The following is a 22,201-nucleotide window of genomic DNA, read 5'->3' as shown; positions in this document are numbered from 1 at the left end:
CTACTTAATAGAAATATTGCAAAATCCTGTACAGAAAAAAATAAACAAGTTATAATTGTTGCAGAACAGAGAAGCCAATAATAAGTGGAGAAACTGAGGAACAGCTAGGTAAAGGTAGAACTCCTGGGAACTGGGTCGGTATCCAGATCCATACTTGACTATCTTTGGGAATCTTCTAGTTGTACTCATAAAACAGTGGGGTGAGTCTAAATACTGGTCATAGAGGTGGTGTGGCATAATAAAAAGACTAGAATCCTTGGACCCAGAGAAACCTTTAAATCATGACTTTACCATTTGTTGTGAGATCTTGGGTGGCTTCATTTGAATTTAAATTTAAAACAATGTATTTCTGGGCACAGTGACAGGTAGTCTATATTGATTGTCCTGTAGTTCTAGCTACTCAGGAGGATGTGGTGAAAAGATTGCTTGAGCCCAAGGATTTGAGACTAGACTGGACAACAGAAAGAGAAGTGTCTCTAAATCAACAAATAAATAAAACCAATTGCTCAAATATTCTGTATGCCTACTGATTTTTTTTTTACTCTGATCTATTGATTACTAATAGTATATTGAAATCTCTCATAATGGATTTTTGTTTCCTTCTGGTACATACTTCATATTTTGAAGGTGTATTGCTGTAGGCACACAAATTGTTGTGTCTTTTTAAATCTTGTATCAAAATATGTTGAGCTATCTTACATCTAGTAAAGCAAGTGATGTTTTATGTTTTGAAGGCTGTTTTGTCTACTAATGTAAATTCTAACACAAATATTTTGTTATTGCAAAAATATTTGTGTTAGCATTGCACTTACATTTTTCCTCATACCACACTTTCCACATTCCAGAGTCCTCATGTTCTAGTTGTGTCGTATATACAGAACATGTGGCTGGTTTGGCGTTTACCTATTCACACATTATTTCTCTTTATAATGGAGAAATCTGTCTATTTTCATAGGCCGTGTTTACTAATAGGCTTGTTCTAGGTTTTTTTTTTTCAGAGTTAGTTATTCTTTCTTGATTTCTTTTTATTACTTATTTCCCTCATTAGTCCTTACTTTTTTGGTTGATATATATTACTATTTCTAGTCTCTAATTATATCAAATTTTAAATCTAATAAATATTTTTGCCCTTCTTTCTAATGATACAATACCCATGGAATCCTCAATTCTATTAACCATATAAATTGGATGTTATTTTTTTCCAGGATGTTCAGTCGACCTGATTGTTTTAAGCCCAGTGATTAGACATTATTTTTCTATTACAAAGCTTTCTTCTTGCATCTAGACATCTTAGGTCTTTATTCTATAATTACTTTTTTTCCTGAAGTACATTTATTTAATATTCTTTCAGTGAAGGTGTGTCATAATATTTAGCTTTCATTTATCTTGAAAATGTTCTTATTCTTTTGTTCACAATAGATAATGTCATAAAATTTGTTAATACAAATAAATAATTCCATTTACAAGGTATTTTTGTAAGCCCTTCAAAGATATTCCATTTTCAACTGACATACATTATTCCTGCTGATAAGTGAGCTGAAACTAGCTCTTCCTTTAAAATTCTCTGTCTTTTCTTTCAACATCCTCCTTTCTGGTATTCTGAATTTTTGCCATGATCTAAAATCAGTGCAAATTTCTTTTTAATTGTAAACTTGGCATTTGCCTGTAATTCCTGAAGATGAGGATGTATCTTTTATTGTTTCTCCAAATACTGCTCCACTCACATGTTCTTTATTATTTTCATCTAAATGTGTGTAGGACTTTCTTACCTGCTCTTCATATGTTTTAACATGTCTCTCATATTTCCACTCATTTTCATCTTTGAGCTGTCATTTCTCCAGTTCTTTCTTCCAATTTATTAATTCTCTTTCTAGCAGAATCAATCCTCTGCTTCCCCTATCTGGTTTATGATATTAAGACACAGTTTTTCTTTTACTCATTAAATTCTGCTTAGTTCTTTTTCAAGTCGGATTGGTTACATTTGCTAATTTGTTTTTCCAACATGTTTTCAATTAAATCTTTAAAAATATTTAACATCCAATATTTAGCTTATAATTGATGCCTCTGATTTCTATCTTTTTAAACTACTGTAATGACTATGGCAAACTATAAAGTGTGTTTGTTCTTCTAGAGCCATTCATTTAAGGTTATTTCCTTGTATGCCAGAATGTTTGTCTTAGGAGCACAGCTCAGATTCTGTGGAAATTATGAGAAGTGGGTTGGTTGTGTTTCTTTCTTCTTATTATTGTTGGTTTTATGGCTGTTCATTTTGATTGTTTGTGGTAGGCAATTAGGAGGCTTGACCAAGCTGAGACTACTTTAAATTAAATTTAAAGAAATTTTAAATTTCTAAAATTTTAGTAAAATATATACATGATACAAAATTAACCATCTTAAACATTGTGAAGTGGACAGTTCCATCGCATGAAGTAGATTCCCTGCCATTGGCCTGTGGCAAGCACCATTCTATGTTCCATCTCTATGAATTTGACTGCCCTACTGCCTCAAAGAACTGGAGTCACACAAAGATTTTTGCAATGTTTTAAACTCAATTTTTTACTTGAGGGATTTAGACTCATGTGCTGATATGAATCCCTGAGCTTCGAGCTTGGTGAGTGCTTTGTGGTTATGGATTCTCTTTTTTTTGGGGGGGGTGGAGAAGGCAGGGGAGGTGGTACCAAGGATTGAACTCAGGGACACTGGACCACTGAGCCACATCCCCAGCCCTATTTTGTATTTTATTTAGAGACAGGGTCTCACTGAGTTGCATAGCACCTTGCTTTTGCTGAGTCTGGCTTTAAACTCTTGATCCTCCTGCCTCAGCCTCCCAAGCCACTGGTATTACAGGCGTGTGCCACCGCCCCCCATCCCCTGCCTCTGTGGTTATGGATTCTGAAGAGAGTCCCCCAACCACTCACTCTGCCTGCCTCCCTTTCCCAAGAAGACAGACTGAGAAAGACCTATAATCTCTACAGAGAATCTTGGGGCCAAGCTTTTATCTAGTTCATCTGCAAGGTGCTGTCTTTGGGTGAAGGGCAGCTCCCTGTATGTATCTGTACTTTGATCTCCTTCCCTGTTTAGTGCCAACTCTGTCTCACTAATACTCTTAAAGCAATGCTAGATCTCGCCTTGGTCCACACTTGATCATCTTTCCCGTTGTTCTAACCTCCTGAGCAAGTCTTAACTTCTCAATCACTCAACCAGTCATTTAAAATATGGGTGTTTTTCTCTTCAATTTTATTTAGTATTTTATATGTACTCTGCTGGAAAGGTTTTCTGTGAATGTTTAGTCTGCCATACTGCTTGAAACTGGCTCAAGATGCTTCTTAAAGAAGAATTTTATTCTCCCTATCTATTTACAATTGGAAGTATATGTAAGTTAGAAAATTATGCTTGGCATAAATAGAAAATAAGCTTTCACAGTAAATTGTGAAATAAACCTTAACTCCTACCACAGTAATATTTCCTGGCTCATAAAATCAAACAATGTATAATGTACAAGTGTTCATTTCCTAGGATATACATATACATGCACACCATACCTATACATACGTGACATAAATGACATGAATATACATAGAAATGTACACATATTTTTTTTTCTTTTAAAGGTATGTTACCTGACTTCCACTGGCTGCAATTTCAGTATTTCCCTCTTGGATGGCTCAGGATTGAGTGGAATGATTGATCTGATATCACACAAACTCAGAGCATTCTAGAAAATCCTGAGATCATTGCTACAACAGCTGCCCGTTCTCCACCTTTATTGATGGATTATTAGAGTTTCCAATGTCTGAAAAAGAAATACATGGAAGCATTTCTATGGGAAAGCAACCACAGAAAATAGCTGTAGAAAAACTAGTACATTTGGGAAAACAAACCAAATGAAGTAACAGGAAAAAAACATTTAGGAGGCATATGCTCTCAAGAGTGACTTCACAGCAAGCTAGTTGGCAGGCTGCATCTTGACGAGGTCACCCTTCCCCACACTCTCTGGGGTCAGCTGGGCCATGCACACTACCTGATCTGAACCAAAAGGGCAAGGAAAGCTGACTTTCTATAATGGGGACAGGTCACAGACAGGCATGCATTTCATGCAACAAAATGCAGAGGATACACAAAAAGAAGATCCTCCTGAGAACATGGCCTCTAAACAAAACCCAGAGCAAAACGAAATCATTTCCTTTCTCCCACCATGCCTTTCCAGATATAGAGGAGAACATTCTGAAGCCACAGGCTGTTATGTTTATGAAACAGTAAGTAGGCTTTGCCCCACGGCCCCTCTCAGAACACTGGCGCTCTCCAGCAGGACAGACCGTTGGCCTTGACCACCTATAAAATGTTTATTTTCCTGTCCAAAGTCGTACTTCAAATTTTTTTGAGAACATGAAAATAAGATATTTCAGTATGTCCAAAAGGTGAAACAGTTAAATATTTCTGAAGGTACATAAAAACTTCATTGGGATTCATGCCTTCACACAGCATGTGTGTACACACACACACACACACACACACACAAAATACAACAACAGCTTGCCACATGGCTATCCAAAAGAGACAGTTGCTATACTGAAAAGAAAGAGTTAATGAATGGCCATCACCTTAGGAGACCTCTGAACCACATAGTTGTCATGTGACCACTTGTGACCTGCTTAAGGTCATTTACCAGGAGATAACAGCTTGACAAGATAAATCTGCTCCTGTGTCTAGGCCCTCCCCTAACCATCTGTTCCCTTGAAGAAACATGGGCCTATTGAAGAGCCAGTTGCCTGCTGTGAATTTAACCCTCAGGGACATCACAGGGGGCTGCCCTTGACAGATACAGCCACCCAAAGTCAACATTTATTGGAAAATAGCAACAGCTATTGTGATCTTGTTTGGACTTTTAATCCACAAGGCTTTCCACCATTTAATCATTTATAATGATTTTACTACTTGTTAAAACTCTATCTGTATTTCCAAGTGGCGGACAATGACAGCAGCCCCTCTGCTATATATGGGCTATATGTGACTAAACAAACACCTCTCAGATGTATGCCATTCATCTTTAGGTTTTTACCTTGATACACTAGTAGAGTAACTGTAGGTGCTTTTATGACAACAAAATTCTTTAGTGACTAGTGAAAGCCAGGTAAAACGAAGTGGTTGGTGGATATTTGGATACTATTTACTGATTAAACTTTTGAGCTTCCGGGAGTGCAATAGACGGATGTTATACCTGAATCTTTTTTTCTTTCTTGATTATCTATTTAACCAACCATAGGAACTTGATGGAAATCCAGGACACAGGGTTTGATTAAGGGCACAAAAATTAAGTGTAAGAAGATCACTCTCTTTGAAAATTGTTCCCTGTGGAAGCTAAAGAAATTTGACCTCAGGGAATCTGAAGGATGACAAGAAGGGAAAACTCAGGGAATGGGCCAACAGCACATTTTATACTTTTTGCCTCTGATGTTCCTGCCAAATCAAACCAACTCTTGAAATGATACAATTTTGAAACATTTTTTTCATGCTTTTTACTAAATAGAGGGGAATATCACTTCATTCATTCAACAAACATGTGAGTGACTAATTATCATATGTATATACCAGACACTGAGCTATAGCCAGGAAAAAGACCCATTCTCTGCCTTCAAAATGATTATTTAATTATAATTGTGGTGACTTTTAACCTTAAGGTTGCCTTTGAAAAGCCACAAAATAATTATGCGGTATCCTTGGAACTGTACATTTTTTCATTCCAATAAATACCAGTGAATTAATGTGAAGTCATTCAAAAACAATTCCAAGCAAATGTTTGGCAAATGGAAATTGAATGAAACATCTTTATACAGTTAAATAGCGTACTAGCATTTTTAAAAAGAATAATTGGAAAGTTAGCCACATGGAATGGTTTATTACATTTAAAGTCCTGTGAATGTGGTTCTGTATTGTTAACAGTTTCATATTAGGATTATGTATATGCATACATTATATACATAATGTATGAAGTGCATTGAGAAAAGTGCATATCCTCTGTTTTTGCTGTGACAGAAGATTTTTTAAAAAAATTAAGAAAATCCACATGCTCTTAAACATGTCACACAGCCATTCATATGTGTGTTTGGATACAGGTGATGAATTTTAAATAAAAATATATATCGTTGTATAAAGAGTACCCAGTGACACAAACCTTGAATACATTTTTGATGACTCTGGGTACAGCTATTCTTTCATTTATGCAACACAGATTTCATGTCCATGAGGGACGATGGAGAAATAGAGGATACTGGAGCCAGGTTGCCTGGTTACAAGTTATGACACTAGCATTTACTTGCTGTGTGACTTTCAGCAAGTCACCTAGGCCTCCAAAGTCTGTTTGCTCATATGTCAAAGCAGTTAAGAAAAATTATTTTTAACCCTAAAAGTGCTATGTAAATATCCCTTTCTATTATTACTTACTATGAGACCTATATAAACAGACAGAGACAGAAGAAATAAATCCAGGCAAACATTTGACAAAGTGAAATACAGCAACACTTCTTTATATACATAAATAGTGCCTAACTAATGCAATTGCCTAGCAAGTGAGAGAGAGAGAGAGAGAGAGAGAGAGAAGGAATTTCTAAAAAAAAGAGGACCTTATGAAAGTAGAAGGGAGATGAATAGAATATAGGAAGGAGATCCAGAGAGAGGGAGGAAGGGAGGACATGGGAAGTACGAGGGAACGAAATCTACCAAATTGTGCTATGTGCATATATTTAATCTACCACAATGAATCTTGCCTATATATGTGTGTATGTACACATATGAAATTATAATGCACTATTTGAATAATAATAGAAGGGAGATCAGCAGAGTAGAGCAAGTAGATCAGGGAGAGGGAGAAGAGGAAAAGAAAAACTCCTGGGGAACGAGATTGACCAAATTATGTTATGTGCGTATATGAATAAGGCATAATGAGTCCCACTATTATGTATAATTATAATGTGCCATTCACAAAGAAAACACCCAACATTAAGAAAATGCAATTACATTATGATGGCTACTGACATTTGCTGAGTGTCCCAAATTGTACTCTTTAACTAAGACATTTGAACAGCTCTGCCAATGCCAGGGCAAAGCAAGACCTGGCTGTGGATTCTACCCAGTCCATTCTACCACTGAAAACTGGCTCTAGTAATTTTTTTTTCTGAAGCAATTTTTCATGCCTCTGACACCATTCGCATGAAATGTGACATTTTAACAAATAGGATTGCCATGTCTATGAGATTTATCTTCACTCTCCTCAATACCGTCATTTTTCTGAACTGTGTAGCGCCTTACAAGAAAAACGCAACCTCTTTTGTGCTCTGTGGCAGCTGGAAAGTTCATATGGTAAAAAACTCTTCCTCGGATGTATAAACTGTGAAATGTATTTTAAAATAACATTTTAATTACTTTTTGCAATTTGGAGCCAGCTTCTCGTTTTGGTCTAATTTAAGCAAGGGTTTTTCTCTCTTGGAGCCATCTGTTCCTTTTGCTTAAACCTACACTTAAGTCATAATATTGAAAGTGTGACGTCATTCCTTCCTGTGATGTCATCAAACATGGACTTAAGCAATCGGAGAACTGAAAAGTGTGGGCAGAAGACACTTGATAAAATATAGATAATGGCAGTCTGAATTACTTTTCTATTGTTTTTTATTCCCAGTTAATCTCTAATATTGAAAGTTCTCTTCCCTTAAAGTAATGGCTTAATGCAAAAGAAATCCTATAAAAAGCAGAAGTGAATCTTTAAAATATTTATATATCTATCTATAGGCATAAGCTGGTACATTAGTGTGAATGCAGCATTGAATTTAAGTGAAAGAAAATTTCTTGGTAAATATTTAATTGAAGTAGCAAATTATGATTTTTTAAAAGAATAATTGGCAATGTTTAAATCACATATCATTTCTGACATTTAAATTTATTTTTAATTAATTAAATTTACTTTTAATTAGTTGAAATAAAGTGAAGTGAAATCCATCAATTAAGAATTTTTTAGGGACTGTTGATTTAGCTCAGTGGTAGAGCTTAGCATGGGTCCAATCTCCAGTGCCACAAAAATATAAATAAGTCAATAGATAAATAAATAAATAAATAATTTTCAGAGTTTATCTTTTAAATGGAGCTGCCATTAGCAGTGTAGGAGAACATATGAATCGTGTTTTGAAACTGTCAATATTTAACTTTATTAGATTAGAGTAAATTAGATTATAAGCATTAGCTTATAACCACTTATTAATTTCTTTAAAATTGCACAAAAATATTTTAAAATTCATTTCCGGTTATTAGGTGAATATTTCTAGTTTAGTAATTCTTCTAAGTTGCAGTTGAAAATGGCTAAAATAAATGAAGGAGAAGAATAAAGAATTTTGTATGATTCTATCTGTATATTTGTATATCCACTGGTTTTTAATTGAGAAATTCAAGGATGAGGAGAATGGAGTATTTTTGGAATCACTTTTTTGATAGACAGCTTTTACAATGGTTAGCCATTGAAATTCACTTTTAAATTAATCAGTCATATGTAAGAGTATTGTTGCATTTGTGTGCCAATTTAAAAAAAAAATTTGATTAAGGATAAAAGGTTTAGCAGGGAATATGTTTCATGCTTTGCCCTAACTAGCTCAGTGAACAAAACAGAGCTGCCCTCATGGTACCCAGCCTCTGGCCCAGGAATTCATAGATTGGAATGGCTGACAGCCTACCATCAAGTCACAGCACAGCATAAAGCAAAGAGCATCAGACTAGGAGTTGGAATAACAGGGCTGTGGATCACATAAAAGATCCATGCTTTAGCTTTGCATTTCTGTAACACCATTATGATTTGTCTTAATTATTTCACCAGTTTTTTTCAATGAGTTTCAGAGCCTACTCCTTCCACGTTCTTGGTATCATTTAATAGCATTAATCATTTTCCCAAAACCTGCCCTTGAGTTTCCTCCTTCATCCTTGTTGTTGTGTTCACAGTGCCCCTCATTAATTACTGCTCCTCCTTTCCCTGTTCTGGTCAAGGACAGTACTGTTCACCCAGTGGTGTAGCTAATTCCTTCCTTCGCTGCACGCCCACTTGATAAGACTTGTCAACCTCACTGAGATCTCCCAACACAGCCCTGCCTGTTCCTCTGTTACACCTGAATTCAGGCCCTCAGTTTTTCATCTGAACTCTTAGGAGTCGGCAGAAGAGAACCACTCCCTTGGCCTTCTTCCAGAATCTCACCTCCACAAACCACCAGATTGATCACTTCTCCAAGTGCAAATGTGATTACATTCCTGCCCCCTGACCTATGCTCTAGATTCCTTACTTCTCATCCACCTCTCCCGTCATTCCTCAGGAACCACACAGAATCTGGGCTACAGCCACATTGCCCATGTCTTTGAGTGCCGTGAGATGGTCATTATTATGGCTTCCCCCACACATTAGACCTCGGCTATGAATCGCTGGCAGTCTTCCTTCAATATTCAACTCACAAAAGGCTTTCCTCTCTCCAGATAGTTTACTGAAATAGCCAAGCTGTGTTTGCTATCTTTTTCTTTTTGCTAGCCCAGTTCCTAAAAGTATTCTTATTAATATGCTTGGTAAATTCTATATAGCAATTATTTGTCTCCATGTCTCTTTTCCCCAGTAAACATTGAACTCTTGAAGAATAGAACTGTGGGTTATTTGTCTTTGTTTTCCATCTCATGCTTCATAGTCAATAGGTGATTGACAATTTCTTATAAAATGAATGGTTGGATGAATGGGTAGATGGGTGGATGGATGGGTGGAGGTTTCTTCCCTCTTGTACTTTACCTCTGTTAGGCTACAGCCTTATACATCAAGAATAGTAAACTATTTTCTTTGACTCTCAATAGATGTTGTTATGGAATGTCCATTCTTCACCCCACACTGGAACCTCATCACACGTTATAGGAATAGTACACTCTGACATTAATACAAGTGAATTACTTCACTCATTATTCTTTCATAATATTTTGTATTTATTTGTACTATAAAAGCTTTTAACACAATTGCAATCACTAGTTTAAATATCTATCTTCTTTCACAGGCTTTAAGTCCCCTGAGACAGCAGCTGAAGTTCCTTATTCATATTTGTATTCCGAACACAAAGGATAGCACCAGATAGGTGACAACAGATATTTTTTGAATTAATTTTCAGAGATGTGTTTGAATGTATGGAATAAAATAATGTGTTTGGGAGTTCTTTGAAACTGTAAAGCTTAAGACAAGTGGTCGGTGTGGTTATTGTCACTCATTCCCATGAATCACAGCCTCTCCTCTGCCATTTAGTTCTTTCTGCTTGGAGAGCTCAAAGACCCCATCTTAATTATCATTTCACTCAGTTTCTTACTCCCACTCAAGAGTGCATTTTGACATTAAACTAAACCCCTCAGCACATGGATAAGATCTAGAATATAAAGGGGTTGAAAATCAGAATCAGTGTCTTGTGTTTTCATTCCAGCCTTAAGACACTGGGTAAATGATATGTATAATCTGAAAAAGAAGATAGCCAAAATCAATTCAGATACCATTTTCTAGGCTGATGGCAACATGTTTTTACTAAATTTATGTCTGTTCCTTGTAAAGATGTATCAATTTATTTCATATTATATATATAATACCGATTTACTAGTTGGAAAACAAAAGTACAAAATATGCAGCAGAAGACATTATTTCCTATGAATGATAAGAACAAATACTTAATACAAAAATCTCCCTTTCCTGAAAGGAAAGCCCAAGATATTTCATTAGTGATATTGTGATTATTTTAACCTCCTGAAGAAGGGATTTTCCTTCAGTGTGAACTGCAGTAGCTCTTCTGTATGTCACAGCTATCTGTTTAGGGCATGATGTGAAAAAGGCCTACCATAAAACCTAGGAAAGAACAAAATAGGAAAAAAATAGAATTACTCATAGATGTGGAATATAAAATGAGGGAGACTGAGATTGGTTTCTCCACTCTGATCAGATTTGCTATGAGATCAGTGATGTCCAGGAAGGGCAAGAACTCTGCTTATCCTCATCTGTAGGACATCAAGCAGAGTCTGTTCCCATGGTGCCATACTAACATTTGGGGTCAGTTCTTTCTCCAAGTGGAAAAAAAATTCACTTGCATAAATGAAATTTCAGGTGGCATATTGGCAGTCCCTTGAGGTCATCCAACTGATGGCAATGTCATGTAACTACATCACTTTGTTAGATAATGTGGAAGAGGGTGCCCCTAGGCGTCATCATGATGGTGCAGAGTTCTCCACAGAGTGAGATCTGGCAAGGTAGAATAGATCTAGTCTGATGGGTGTGTGCCTCATCATGGACAGGATTGGTTTAAGAACATGGTTCCTACATACAAAAAATAATCTAGGCTTCCTCACAACCTCTCAATTCAAAAGCTCAGTTACTTTTCTGAGACTTAGTTGTCTCATCTGTAAAATCAGGATATTCATACCTTCTTCATGTTACTTTTGCAAGGGTAAAAAAAACTAGATCTGTATTAAATAACTGGTGATTATTAGGTGTTGATTTTCTAGCATTATCTACATTCCCCTCCCTAATCTTCATTATCATCCAATGCCTATTCCCTCCTCCTGCCTTTTTTTAGGACTTTCCTTTGAAAAATATGCATTATCGTTTAGGTTGTTTTCTTCCCATGAAGTTTGCACTGTTTCTTTCTTCCACAAGAAGAATTTAAATGAATGTATTTCTTAATTGCTTAATAATAATGTTTAGTTATCCAGAAGAGGGAGATCATATCACTAAATGGCAGTTAAAAAATACTAATAACTTCATATAGAGATACACAATTGTAATGACAACAAACTTGTGTCTGCCTTTCTTTTTCAACTTCATTTTCCTAATGTCCAAAATACACATTTAACTACTTTCCTTCTAAAGAAATCTTCTACATATGACTATAAAATTTTAAAGAATATTTTGCAGATGAACCAGTTCCCTCAAAATCATACTGCTTTTTTTCCTTTTGTGTGTGTGTGTGTGTGTGTGTGTGTGTGTGTGTGTGTGGTGCTAGGGATGGAACCCAGGACCCTAAGCATGCTAGGCAAGAACTCTACAACTGAGCTACACCCCTATCCCTTATTAATTTTTATTCTGACACAGGATCTTTCTAAGTTGCCCAGACTGTCCTTGAACTTCTGATCCTCCTGTCTCAGCTTGAGTCACTAGGATGACAGGTGTGCCCTTGACACCTGGCAAGTCACACTCCTTTCTATATACTTTCTATATACTCCTTTCTACAGGGTAAGAATTCTCAGAGTTTATTTATTTATTTAACTATTTTGTTTTGAAACTTACATGTGTACATAAAATCTCATTGGTCAGTGTTAGTCTTCCTCTAGGAACAGATCTCTACTTATGATGACATTCTTCAGACAACATTTACAATATAATGTTACATTTACAATGTAACATTTATATATCCTTGTAGAGAATTGGGTCCCTCTAATCCCCATTCACTTGCGATGAGGCTTTTGGAAGACCACATGGAAAGATATCACAAGGGCCTTGCAGCTTATCATAAGGCCTTGGTTTTTACTCTATAGGAAATGGGAAGCCACTGGTGGGTTCTGAGCACAGGAGAGGCTTGATCTGACTTAGGTACAGAAATTACACTTTTGTTGCTATTAGAATAGACAGTAATTAGCCAGGCATGGTGGCACACACCTGTAATCCCAGCGGCTTAGGAGGCTGCTGCAAGAGACTCAAGAGTTCAAAGCCAGCCTCAGCAACTTAGTGAGGCCCTAAGCAACTCAGTGAGACCCTATCTCTGAATAAAATACAAAAAAAAAGGGCTAAGGATATGGCTCAGTGGTTAAGTGACCCTGGGTTCAATCCCTGGTCCCTCCATTGCCTGCCTCCCCCCACAAAAAAATAAAAAAGAATAGGCAATAATAGAGCAAAGGTAGAAGCTAAGAAAGCAGTTGGGACTCTATTGCAAGGATCCAGCACGCCAGGAGTGTAGCAAGAGAGGCAATTTTGAACATTGTATTTTAAAGGTTGAGCTAAGAAGATATCCTGTTAGATTAAATGTGAAATTTGGAAGTAGGAAAGTGATCAGGAATGACCACAAGTTTTTTGGCCTAAGCAGGTAGAATGAAGTTTGTGTTTGCGGGAAGCCATGGGTGAATTACTTGAGGGTCTTCTCCTGGTATGGCAGCCAGGGATATTTTAGGTTTAACCTTGGAAACTATCTGTATCTCTCCCGTGAAAAAGATTGCCCAAGGCACATGACCTTTATCTCTGATCTACTAGGAAGATCCCTCACAGTGGCTCCGAAGATGGGTGTAACCCCTTGGGAATTGGACAGCCCACCTTCAACCTTTTTTGGTGAAGAACATTCTATGGAAGGCCTTTGATGTTTCCTGACATAAATAAAGCAAGCATGGCCTTCATTTTGCTTTTTAGTATACAGGCTCTATCGGTATGATCTGCTAACCTGTCCCACCCTTGCTTTCTGAAAATATTTTCTGTGTCCTGTGGTTTTCTTGGTGTTCTATTTTTCTTAGCTTTTATTTCACAGCCAGCCCATTCCACCAAGGGGAACCCCATTCCTATCGCCTGTGCAGGATGCATGTGAGAGTGTTGGTCAGCTTTCCATTCATTTCTGTAGCAAATTGCTGATATAAATCATGTTGTAAATAGAAAGGTTGATTTTGATTGACAGTTTAGGAGACCTAGTTCATGATCTGGTGGACAAAAGGGGCTCCTTATCCAAACCATAGAAGAGTTGCCACCAATTGAGACAGAGAAAGGTTTTGGAGCAGCCAATTTGGGTGGTGGATGGAGGGTTCAGTTTGGGACATGTTATGCTCAAACTATTATACATCTAAGTGGAAATCAAATGTAAACAGTACGTCTGATCTGATGATAGAAAGTGGTCCTGTATCTCTAAATATATGCATGGAGCCGAGACCAATGTGAGTTTTATAGGAAGAAAGCAAGCAACCATCATGACTGAAATTATTCCATGTCCTTTGATAATGACATTCAATTTGTCCAAAATAACTATAAATCTTGCTCATTCTACATAGTTACATTCTGACTTGGTAATTAAAGTTGTCTACAAGCTAACCCTTTCTTGCCTTTCTGTGAGGGTTTTTACTTCCTTACTCCATATTACCCCTCGATGGTAAATTCCTACTTTTTCAAATGCCATTTAGGGTGTCTTGGGGAGGAAATAAAATCTCAAAGTAAAAATCTCAAAGTAATATGCTTTATGCACTGTAATTCTACTGAGAAAATCAGGAATAGGAAATACATATAGTATGATGGTGAAGCGTAGAGGTGCCAGCCTTAGAATGAATCTCATTTCTCCTGTTCTAGTTTCTTCATCAGTGAAATGGAGACCCAAGAGAATTATGGAGAGTATTGATATAATAAATGTATAACACTTAGCAAAATACCAGATACATAGAAAGTTCTTAAATTGTTAGCTATTATTATGACGATAGGCAACTTTACTTTTTATTTTCAATTGGAACTAAGACTGAAGATTTTCTATAATTTTTACATTTTTATTTTTCAGTAAGTATATACCTCACTTTAGAAAACTTAGTTGTAGAATGTTAGGGAAAAAGAAGGGAAAAAGGCATTAGAAACAGAAATAAGAGTCTGATCCAACTTATTGGTACCTCCATCTGCCTCCTTACTTCTCTCACCCGGTACCTTGCTCATATTTGGGTAATTAACAAATCAAATCAAATTGACTCATGAAGGAAAATACTAAACTTATCTCTTCTTCCTTGTGTTATTTTAATTGTGCATATTTTGTTTTTAAGGATGGTTCTTTGGGGGAAAACATAACATGTTTACTATAGAAAAACAGATATTCTTTTAGCCTAGTAATTTTGGAAGCAAAAGATGGTCTCCATGGTAAGAAGATGGGAAAAGGGTAGTATTAATAGAAGATAACATGGTGCTAATGCATATTATAGAATATGAAGGAAAGATTGCTTAGCCTCTCTTCCTAAAACAATACTGTGAACTATGAATTATGAAAAATTGGTGAATAGAAGAAAATGAAGCCAGCCATAATAATATACTGGCTCAGAGTGAAAGTCCATACTCAACTCCCAGGAATATAGAAGACTCTCGTACCCATGACACATGGAAGCTTAATTGGTCTTCCCATGGTTTGGAACAAAAGCTTCAAAAATATTTCTGACCTCTTAGAAGCAGATTTTATAGACATTTAATAGTGCATCAATTCTTGCATCTGGAGTTGCCAAAGGGTTGAAATGTCAGCGTGGCTAAAAGCCAAATAAAGCAATGACTGGCACTGCCCACTCTTCTCCAGGCTAAGTTTAGATCCCAAACAATCACTTCCTTTTCTAGGTCCTGGACTCTCTTCACTTAATGTCTAAATAGTGATTTTCCCTCACATGTTTTTCATATTGTTCTCTGGCAGGATGGTCATTCTTATTTTTCTGTGGCTTAATGCCTACAGTGATACTTCAGAGTGACTTTGATGCATATGTTTTTAGTTTTTATAATCTAAATTTATTGCGGTAATCGACTCTTGCTCCATATCCTATTCCCCATCTGTAACCTGTACTTATCTTACATTTCTCTGTCTTCCCACTGACGTACATATTTGTATGCTAGAAATAGAGATATTTAATATACCCATTAAAATGAGACAATATCCACAAAATTTACCATAAATAATCTTATTTTTAAAATAAACAGAACCAAACATATATATTTGTATAAGTATTGTCCCTTATAAAAATTCGAAGTGATAGTCACATAGACTTTGGAATTGATTCTAGAGCCCCTTTTACAATCTTCCTAAGGAAATCTCCCTGCTACATTAGAGGAACACTTCTGTTTCACCCAGATTAGTACTACTCACCTAATTCACAGACCAAGTGCCAAATTTTCCTTGATACTTTCCATTGTTCATGGAAATCCTTAGAGAATGAAAATTTGATCCATTAAGGATTTTCAGAAGAATGGGAAACATATCATAAGGACAGTTCCAAAAGATGGTTACAAAATTATTTTTCAGAAGTACCAGAGTAGTTCAAATAAGCCATATAGTTCCCACACATTTTAGAAGTGAAAACTTCCTTTTGGGTGCGAGAATCTTTTGTTTCTTAAAAACACACTGAACTAATTTTTTTTAAAGCATTTAACCTTTATTTATTTATTTTTATGTGGTACTGAGGATTGAACCCAGGGCCTCACCTGTGCTAGGCAAGTGCTCTGCCACTGAGCCACAACCCCAGCCCTGAACTTACTATTTTATGGTCACATCATAAAAAGCAACTCAAAATTTCTTTTGGTTGACAACTATATTCAAGTACATAGCATGTTTAAAATTTCTAATCTGTGTATGTGGAGAATATGCTCTTAATAATAACTAGATGTCTGTCTTATTGTCTCTAGGTCTATATTTGATAAGAAGGAGCTAATGGAGTTTGCTCAACTTGGCTGCTACTTGGAATATGATCTCTTTGGTACTGAATTTCTTAATTATCAATTCAACCCAGATATTGATATGCCCGATGATAACAAAAGAATTAGAAGGTAAATATGATAAAATCTCTCATAGTGTTCTCTTTTACCGGTCCTTTTGGATTTTCATATCTGGGTGAGTATTAGCAAAGATTTAGAAAACAGTAAGCAGGCTGAACCACAGACTTACAGAGGAAAAATATATCTGAGCTGTTTCAGGGAGGAAATTTCTATATATTATTTCAAGGAGAAAATGAGTCATCCTAAGTAGGATAAGGCTTAGCAGAGCCTTAGAAGTTCACTTCAGATGGGCAACTGACAAAAAAATATATATATAATACTCAATCCCTGCCACAACAGTAAGAGAACAAAAGACATTTTCCCCCTCTTTCCCCTAATGAAACAAGCTGTTTCTATTCCAGGTTGACCACAATAAAGTCAGGACTTCCTACAATTAATATTTGAAATGCTTCATTTAAAGGATTCTTTAAAGGTGCTACTGCAACTTAAATGCTAAAAACATAATGTCCAAGCACCAAACATCATATAAAATACAATCTCCCCAAATTTCCTAATTTGTAATAAAGCAAACAATAATAGGATGCTTTGCAATCACGTACAAAATTTTAGCAAGTCAAGGATAACTACCCAGTTTGGTCTTGGTTGCATGGTCATATGAAGATTGAATGAACCAAGCTCAGGAACCTGGAAAGAGAAACAGATTTGGATCTGATAATGAAGACTTTAGAAGTATTGTTGTTATCTTGTGGGGCCCTGAGGTAACGATGTAAGTCTCAGGGCAGAAACATAAATTTATGTCTCTGATTTGGGCTGGGACATAAATTTAGACCTCACTGGTAAGTGAAAGTTCCATCCAAGAGAATGAATGAGATCACTCACAGCAAAGATGAGGATCAGGACCTGGGGGCACAGACATTTGAGGAATAGAGTTTTAGGAACAGCCATCCAAGAACAGGTGAAAAGATTTTCAAATTGATAACATCAGAGGAAAATGTTATGAAAGTCCATGGAGAAGTGTGCTTAAAGGTGAAAGGTTAAACACCTGTCATATGTGGCAGATCAAATGAGATCAAGACTGAAAGTATCCGTTGAATCTGACAATGAGGAGTCTTTCCTTTCATGGTCAGTAAGTATGGCCTTGAGGAATGAGGAGGTGAGAAAGAAGGAAGCAGGGAGGTGGGGCTGAAGTTAGAAGGTAACACAAGATCTCAGGAAAAGTCCGTTAAGAAGTGAACAGCTTATGTGACTTACAGCAGGAGCAGAGACAGAGAGAAAGAGAGAGATGAGACAGAAAGAATGGATCCCGGGAAGCAATGGCATTGCACAGGAGAATTATGGAACTTATATGAAATAAAGTATGCAAAGTTTCTGAGTGCAGAATTTGGAGGTATTCAATAGATGGTCACTTTAAAAAATCTGGAGAGATAAGAAATATAGATCAGGGCTCCTTTCAAGACGAATAGATGGACTCTGGAGAGTAAATAGAAAATTGGTTAAAAGGATGATTTTCTCCATTGCAATGAACAAGCTCAAGCAAGCAATGGTGTGAATGCAGAGAAATGTCTTAGTGAGAGGAACAGGAAATGGAGTCCACATAGCCACAGGTTTTGTAGTGCCCCTGTGAGGTAGACCTGGTCATCTTCTGAAAAAGAAGGAGTGGATGCAGGGAAGGATCTCGGAGAGGGGAATAAAGGCAAGGCATGCTGTTGGTGAGTGAGGGGGACATGGAGAGACTCAGCGGAGCATGCTACATTGACTGTGCATTGCCACCAATTCACATGATTTGGGGATTGTGTTCCCAAAAAATAATTTGAGTTTTTGGAATAGGATCAGAGAAACTTTGTGGGTAGAATGAGAACATCAGAACAGTCTGATCTAGGGTTGGGATTCTATCTGAAAAGATGTGGGTGATAGCCAGAGGAACAAAGGAGGGGTTGACATGAGGGCCATGGAATCAGGCTGGAGGAAAGAAGTGTAGAAAGAAATAGGAAAATATATAGGAATAGCCCATAAGGGCAACGAACTGGAGGCTTCAGTGAAGTGGGTGAATATGTACAGTGCCACGGTGTAACTAGTAACAGTAGACAGAGGTCTCATGATCAGAGTGGGCAGCAGAAAGTTGAGGCCTCAGAGGAATAGCTCTACATGATGACAAGGACCAGAATATGGTTTTGAGTGTAACACGTTGGTTGAAATAGGAGTAAGCAAAACTGGAATTGAGAGGTGATGTCCAGAAACTATGAGGTTTGAGAATCAATAGTTAAACATGGCAGACTCTGGGGTTGAAGGAACCATCCTAAGCTAGTGGTCACAGTTGGAACATCCTTAGGATTGCTACCCTGGGACATTGACCATGCCATTCTCATGCCTTCTGCTTCCCCTATGTATTCACATTCCTCCTTGCCTCAGTACTATTAAAATGTGCTTAAAGTTTAATATCATTGGACAGATATTAAATGTCTGTATAACATTTATAGTATAACATTTATCAACTATATAATATTATATACTCTGGATCTCCTTCCTTTTCCTATATAATATTATATAGTTGATAAATGTTATACTAGCTATGTAAGGTGGCAACCACTCTAATGAGCAAACCACTTGAATGGACTTGACTGATGAAGCTAGCAGCTAGGATTTTTTTGATTTGTTTTGTTTTGTTTTTGGGAATGGAGTTTGAAACTGGGGGTACTTCACTGAGCTACATTTCCAGTCCTTTTTTTATTTTGAGAAAAGGTATCACTAAGTTGCTGAGGCTGGCCTTGAACTTGAGATTCTCCTGCATCCCTCTCCTGAAGTGTTAGGATTACAGGTGTGCAACACTACACAGTGCTCCTGTTTCTTTTCTTTTTAAAATCTGTTTTAATTTGTTATACATGACAGTAGAATGCAATTTGCTGTATCATATATAATGGAGTATAATTTCTCATTCTTCTGGTTGTACATGATGTAGAATCACATCCGTTGTATAATTATATATGTACGTAGGGAAATAATGTCTAATTCATTCTACTATTCTTCCCATCTTCATACCCCCTCCCCTCCCTTCATTCCCCTATACCTAAAGTAACTCTATTCTTTCCCAGCCCTCCCCGCATTGTGAATTAGCATCTGCATATCATAAGTGGATGGAACTGAAGGATCATGCTAAGCAAAATAAGCCAATCCCCAAAAACCAAAAGCCAAATGTTTTCTTTTTTCTTCTTCTTTTTTTAAACCAGTTCTATGACAAACAGATTTATTGTTCCTTTTCATTTTGATTTTAATTTTCTTGCTCAGGAATACCAATATAGACAAATAGGTTTCCCTAGGGAACTACCAGTTTGGTTTTTACTCAGGAGAGAATATTTTTTGCCCAAAGATAATCATAATATAAAATGGATTGGTAGGTCTTTCTTATCTTTTATGATCTTAAAAACATGATTTCATGATGAATTCCTTCAACATGTTTTGCAATTCATCTTGGAAATGGGAAGTTTGCACTCTGGATCTGCTTCCTTTTCCTAAGTAATGTGTGTCTTCCACCCCTAGCCTTTCCACGAGGTTCACAGACCTTCTGGATGAAGAGACAGGAGATCTGAAAAAGGGCATATATAAAGGAGATATGAGGGAAAGGTGACCAGTGGCTTCCACAGAATTCCTTTTTAGCACCTTCTGACCAGTAGTTCAAGAACAAAAATTTAATTTTGGTTATCTTTTATTGAGCCAAATTTAATTATTCTGAATGCATGAACATACATCAATATTTTATATGTGAATATGTATGTATATGTATATAAATGGGATACACGTGTGCTATTCCATATATGCATATATTCATAGGTATGTGTTTGTATGTATGCTTAATCTTCTTTAAATTATAGCCATGCCTCGGGGTCACTCATGTTAATAACAGAATGACCTTGTGAGTTGTGTGTACTCCAGAACAGCTCATGTTAATAGCTGAGTGACTTTGTGGGTTGTGCATACTCCAGTACTCCATTGTTCCCCACATCTTGGTTTCTATCATTCATCTGCAGTCCTGCTTAGCCATAGTAGTCTGACATCTCTGAAGTGCAAAAACATAGAAGCATGCTTCTGCCTACCTCTGGTTTCCAGCACCACAAATTCTGTGTCTAACACCTGTTTTCAATCTTCTGCTCCATTTCTCAAATCTTATTATATCTCTGCCTTTTCACACTTTGTAGTCTCTCTCTAATATTTGTTTGCAAAACACTAACTCATTTGTATTGCTATAATTACTGTGATTTTTTGTCTTCTCATCTGTAGCGGTTCCTCCCTTCTGGCGGCATCTCTTTAGCTCCTGTTCTTTCCACAGTGGCACATGAAAGATCATCTCTTCGTTAAGGCATGATCAGGCAGGTTTCCCTAATAGTCAGAATAGTATTGTGTTTCTATAGCCAGAACATGATCTGGCTCATGAGATAACTGATCTCCAGATCATTGACTTAATGAGCTTTATTAGTTTCCTGTTTTAAATAAGAACATCTTGCCTACCATATTATTTTCTTTACTGATTCCCAATTTGATAACCTTGTGTTTCAAAATATGACAAAAGGCATCTTGTAGGAATTTTTTTATCCATATATATGCCCTTGTGGTAGTGAGTTCTCATAACTCTCAGATAAAGAAAAGAAATCTAAAAATTTTTCAAAATATTCATAAAACATTGGGGAGAAAGTGTCTTCTACAATATTCCTTTGCAGGTGTGGATGAAAGTACATCACACTAATTTTCAGCATCTTGTATGCATTCTGTCAAATCTTTCCCTTTTTTCCATTAATGATCATATGCCCCTTCTAGATAATTCCCTTAAATAGAATTAGTTCCAAAAGGAATTGCAGATCAGGGCACATTTCAAGGAACCAAATAACCTGATGGCACAAACAGCATTTGGTGCATTTATGGGACACACATGGGATACCCATGGCATAAATGCTGATTCCTGGACAAAGCACCAAGGTTGGCTCTTCTGCTCTGGTACTTGCTTTCCTTTGACCTGCCAATACAATATCTAATCTTCAATTATAATGTATTTTAAAATGCACATTCTCAGAATGCAGGACTTTGAGCATGAGTGTTTTGTGTGAGTGCCTTACATTTTGCTTACCACGGTAGTTATTAAATAGGTCTCATGCAGGGAATGCAAAGAAATGGTCTCTACCAAAAGCAAAATGATATCTTTCAAATGCTCAGAACCTGGAGGAAAGTGCTGTCCCCCCAGCTGCATCCATCTGGGATGCTCAGTACCCAAACAGACTGAACAAGAATCTCAGAGAAGAACCATTGTTTGCAAATTTCATTTCTGCCTTACCATGGGAATCAAGACAGACCCTGCCCAGAGTCCAGACACATACAGATGGTGGCTGTCGGGAGGTGACTCACACTACAGATTACAGCACTTAACTAAGCAAAGAGGATTACATTTTTAGACAACAGTCAGGAAGCTGTTTCTTCATCAACTGACTATAAATTTAAAGGAACCACTTATTATTTTAGCAATCTTATTGACAAGGAAGAAGGGTGGAGTAAATTTTTTTGGTCAATTTAACCCAATGCTCAGAGACCGCTACTGAGTCATAGTTCCCATAGACTTCAAAGGAACAAAATCTCAAAAAACAGAAGTGCTTTTGCCAACCCTTCTTCAGTGACTGTACAGCTGCCCTTCATTTGCAAACCAACTGATTTTTACTCTCC

General features: G+C 36.8%; 1 protein-coding gene across 1 annotated transcript in view; it reads left to right on the top strand.

Moving 5' to 3' along the window:
* Positions 1 to 22,201, top strand: part of Pter (phosphotriesterase related) — a 60,303-nt gene that overhangs the window by 36,816 nt on the left and 1,286 nt on the right. Inside the window, exon 4 of the mRNA XM_076831628.1 lies at positions 16,412 to 16,552. Coding sequence (XP_076687743.1) covers positions 16,412 to 16,552 — 141 coding nt within the window. The remainder of the gene's footprint in view (positions 1 to 16,411; positions 16,553 to 22,201) is intronic.

The sequence above is a fragment of the Callospermophilus lateralis genome, chromosome 13 (genome assembly GCF_048772815.1).
Source record: "Callospermophilus lateralis isolate mCalLat2 chromosome 13, mCalLat2.hap1, whole genome shotgun sequence".
NCBI classification, from domain to species: domain Eukaryota; kingdom Metazoa; phylum Chordata; class Mammalia; order Rodentia; family Sciuridae; genus Callospermophilus; species Callospermophilus lateralis.
Note: the sequence above shows the minus strand (reverse complement) of the source record. Positions and strands in the feature narration are given on the sequence as shown.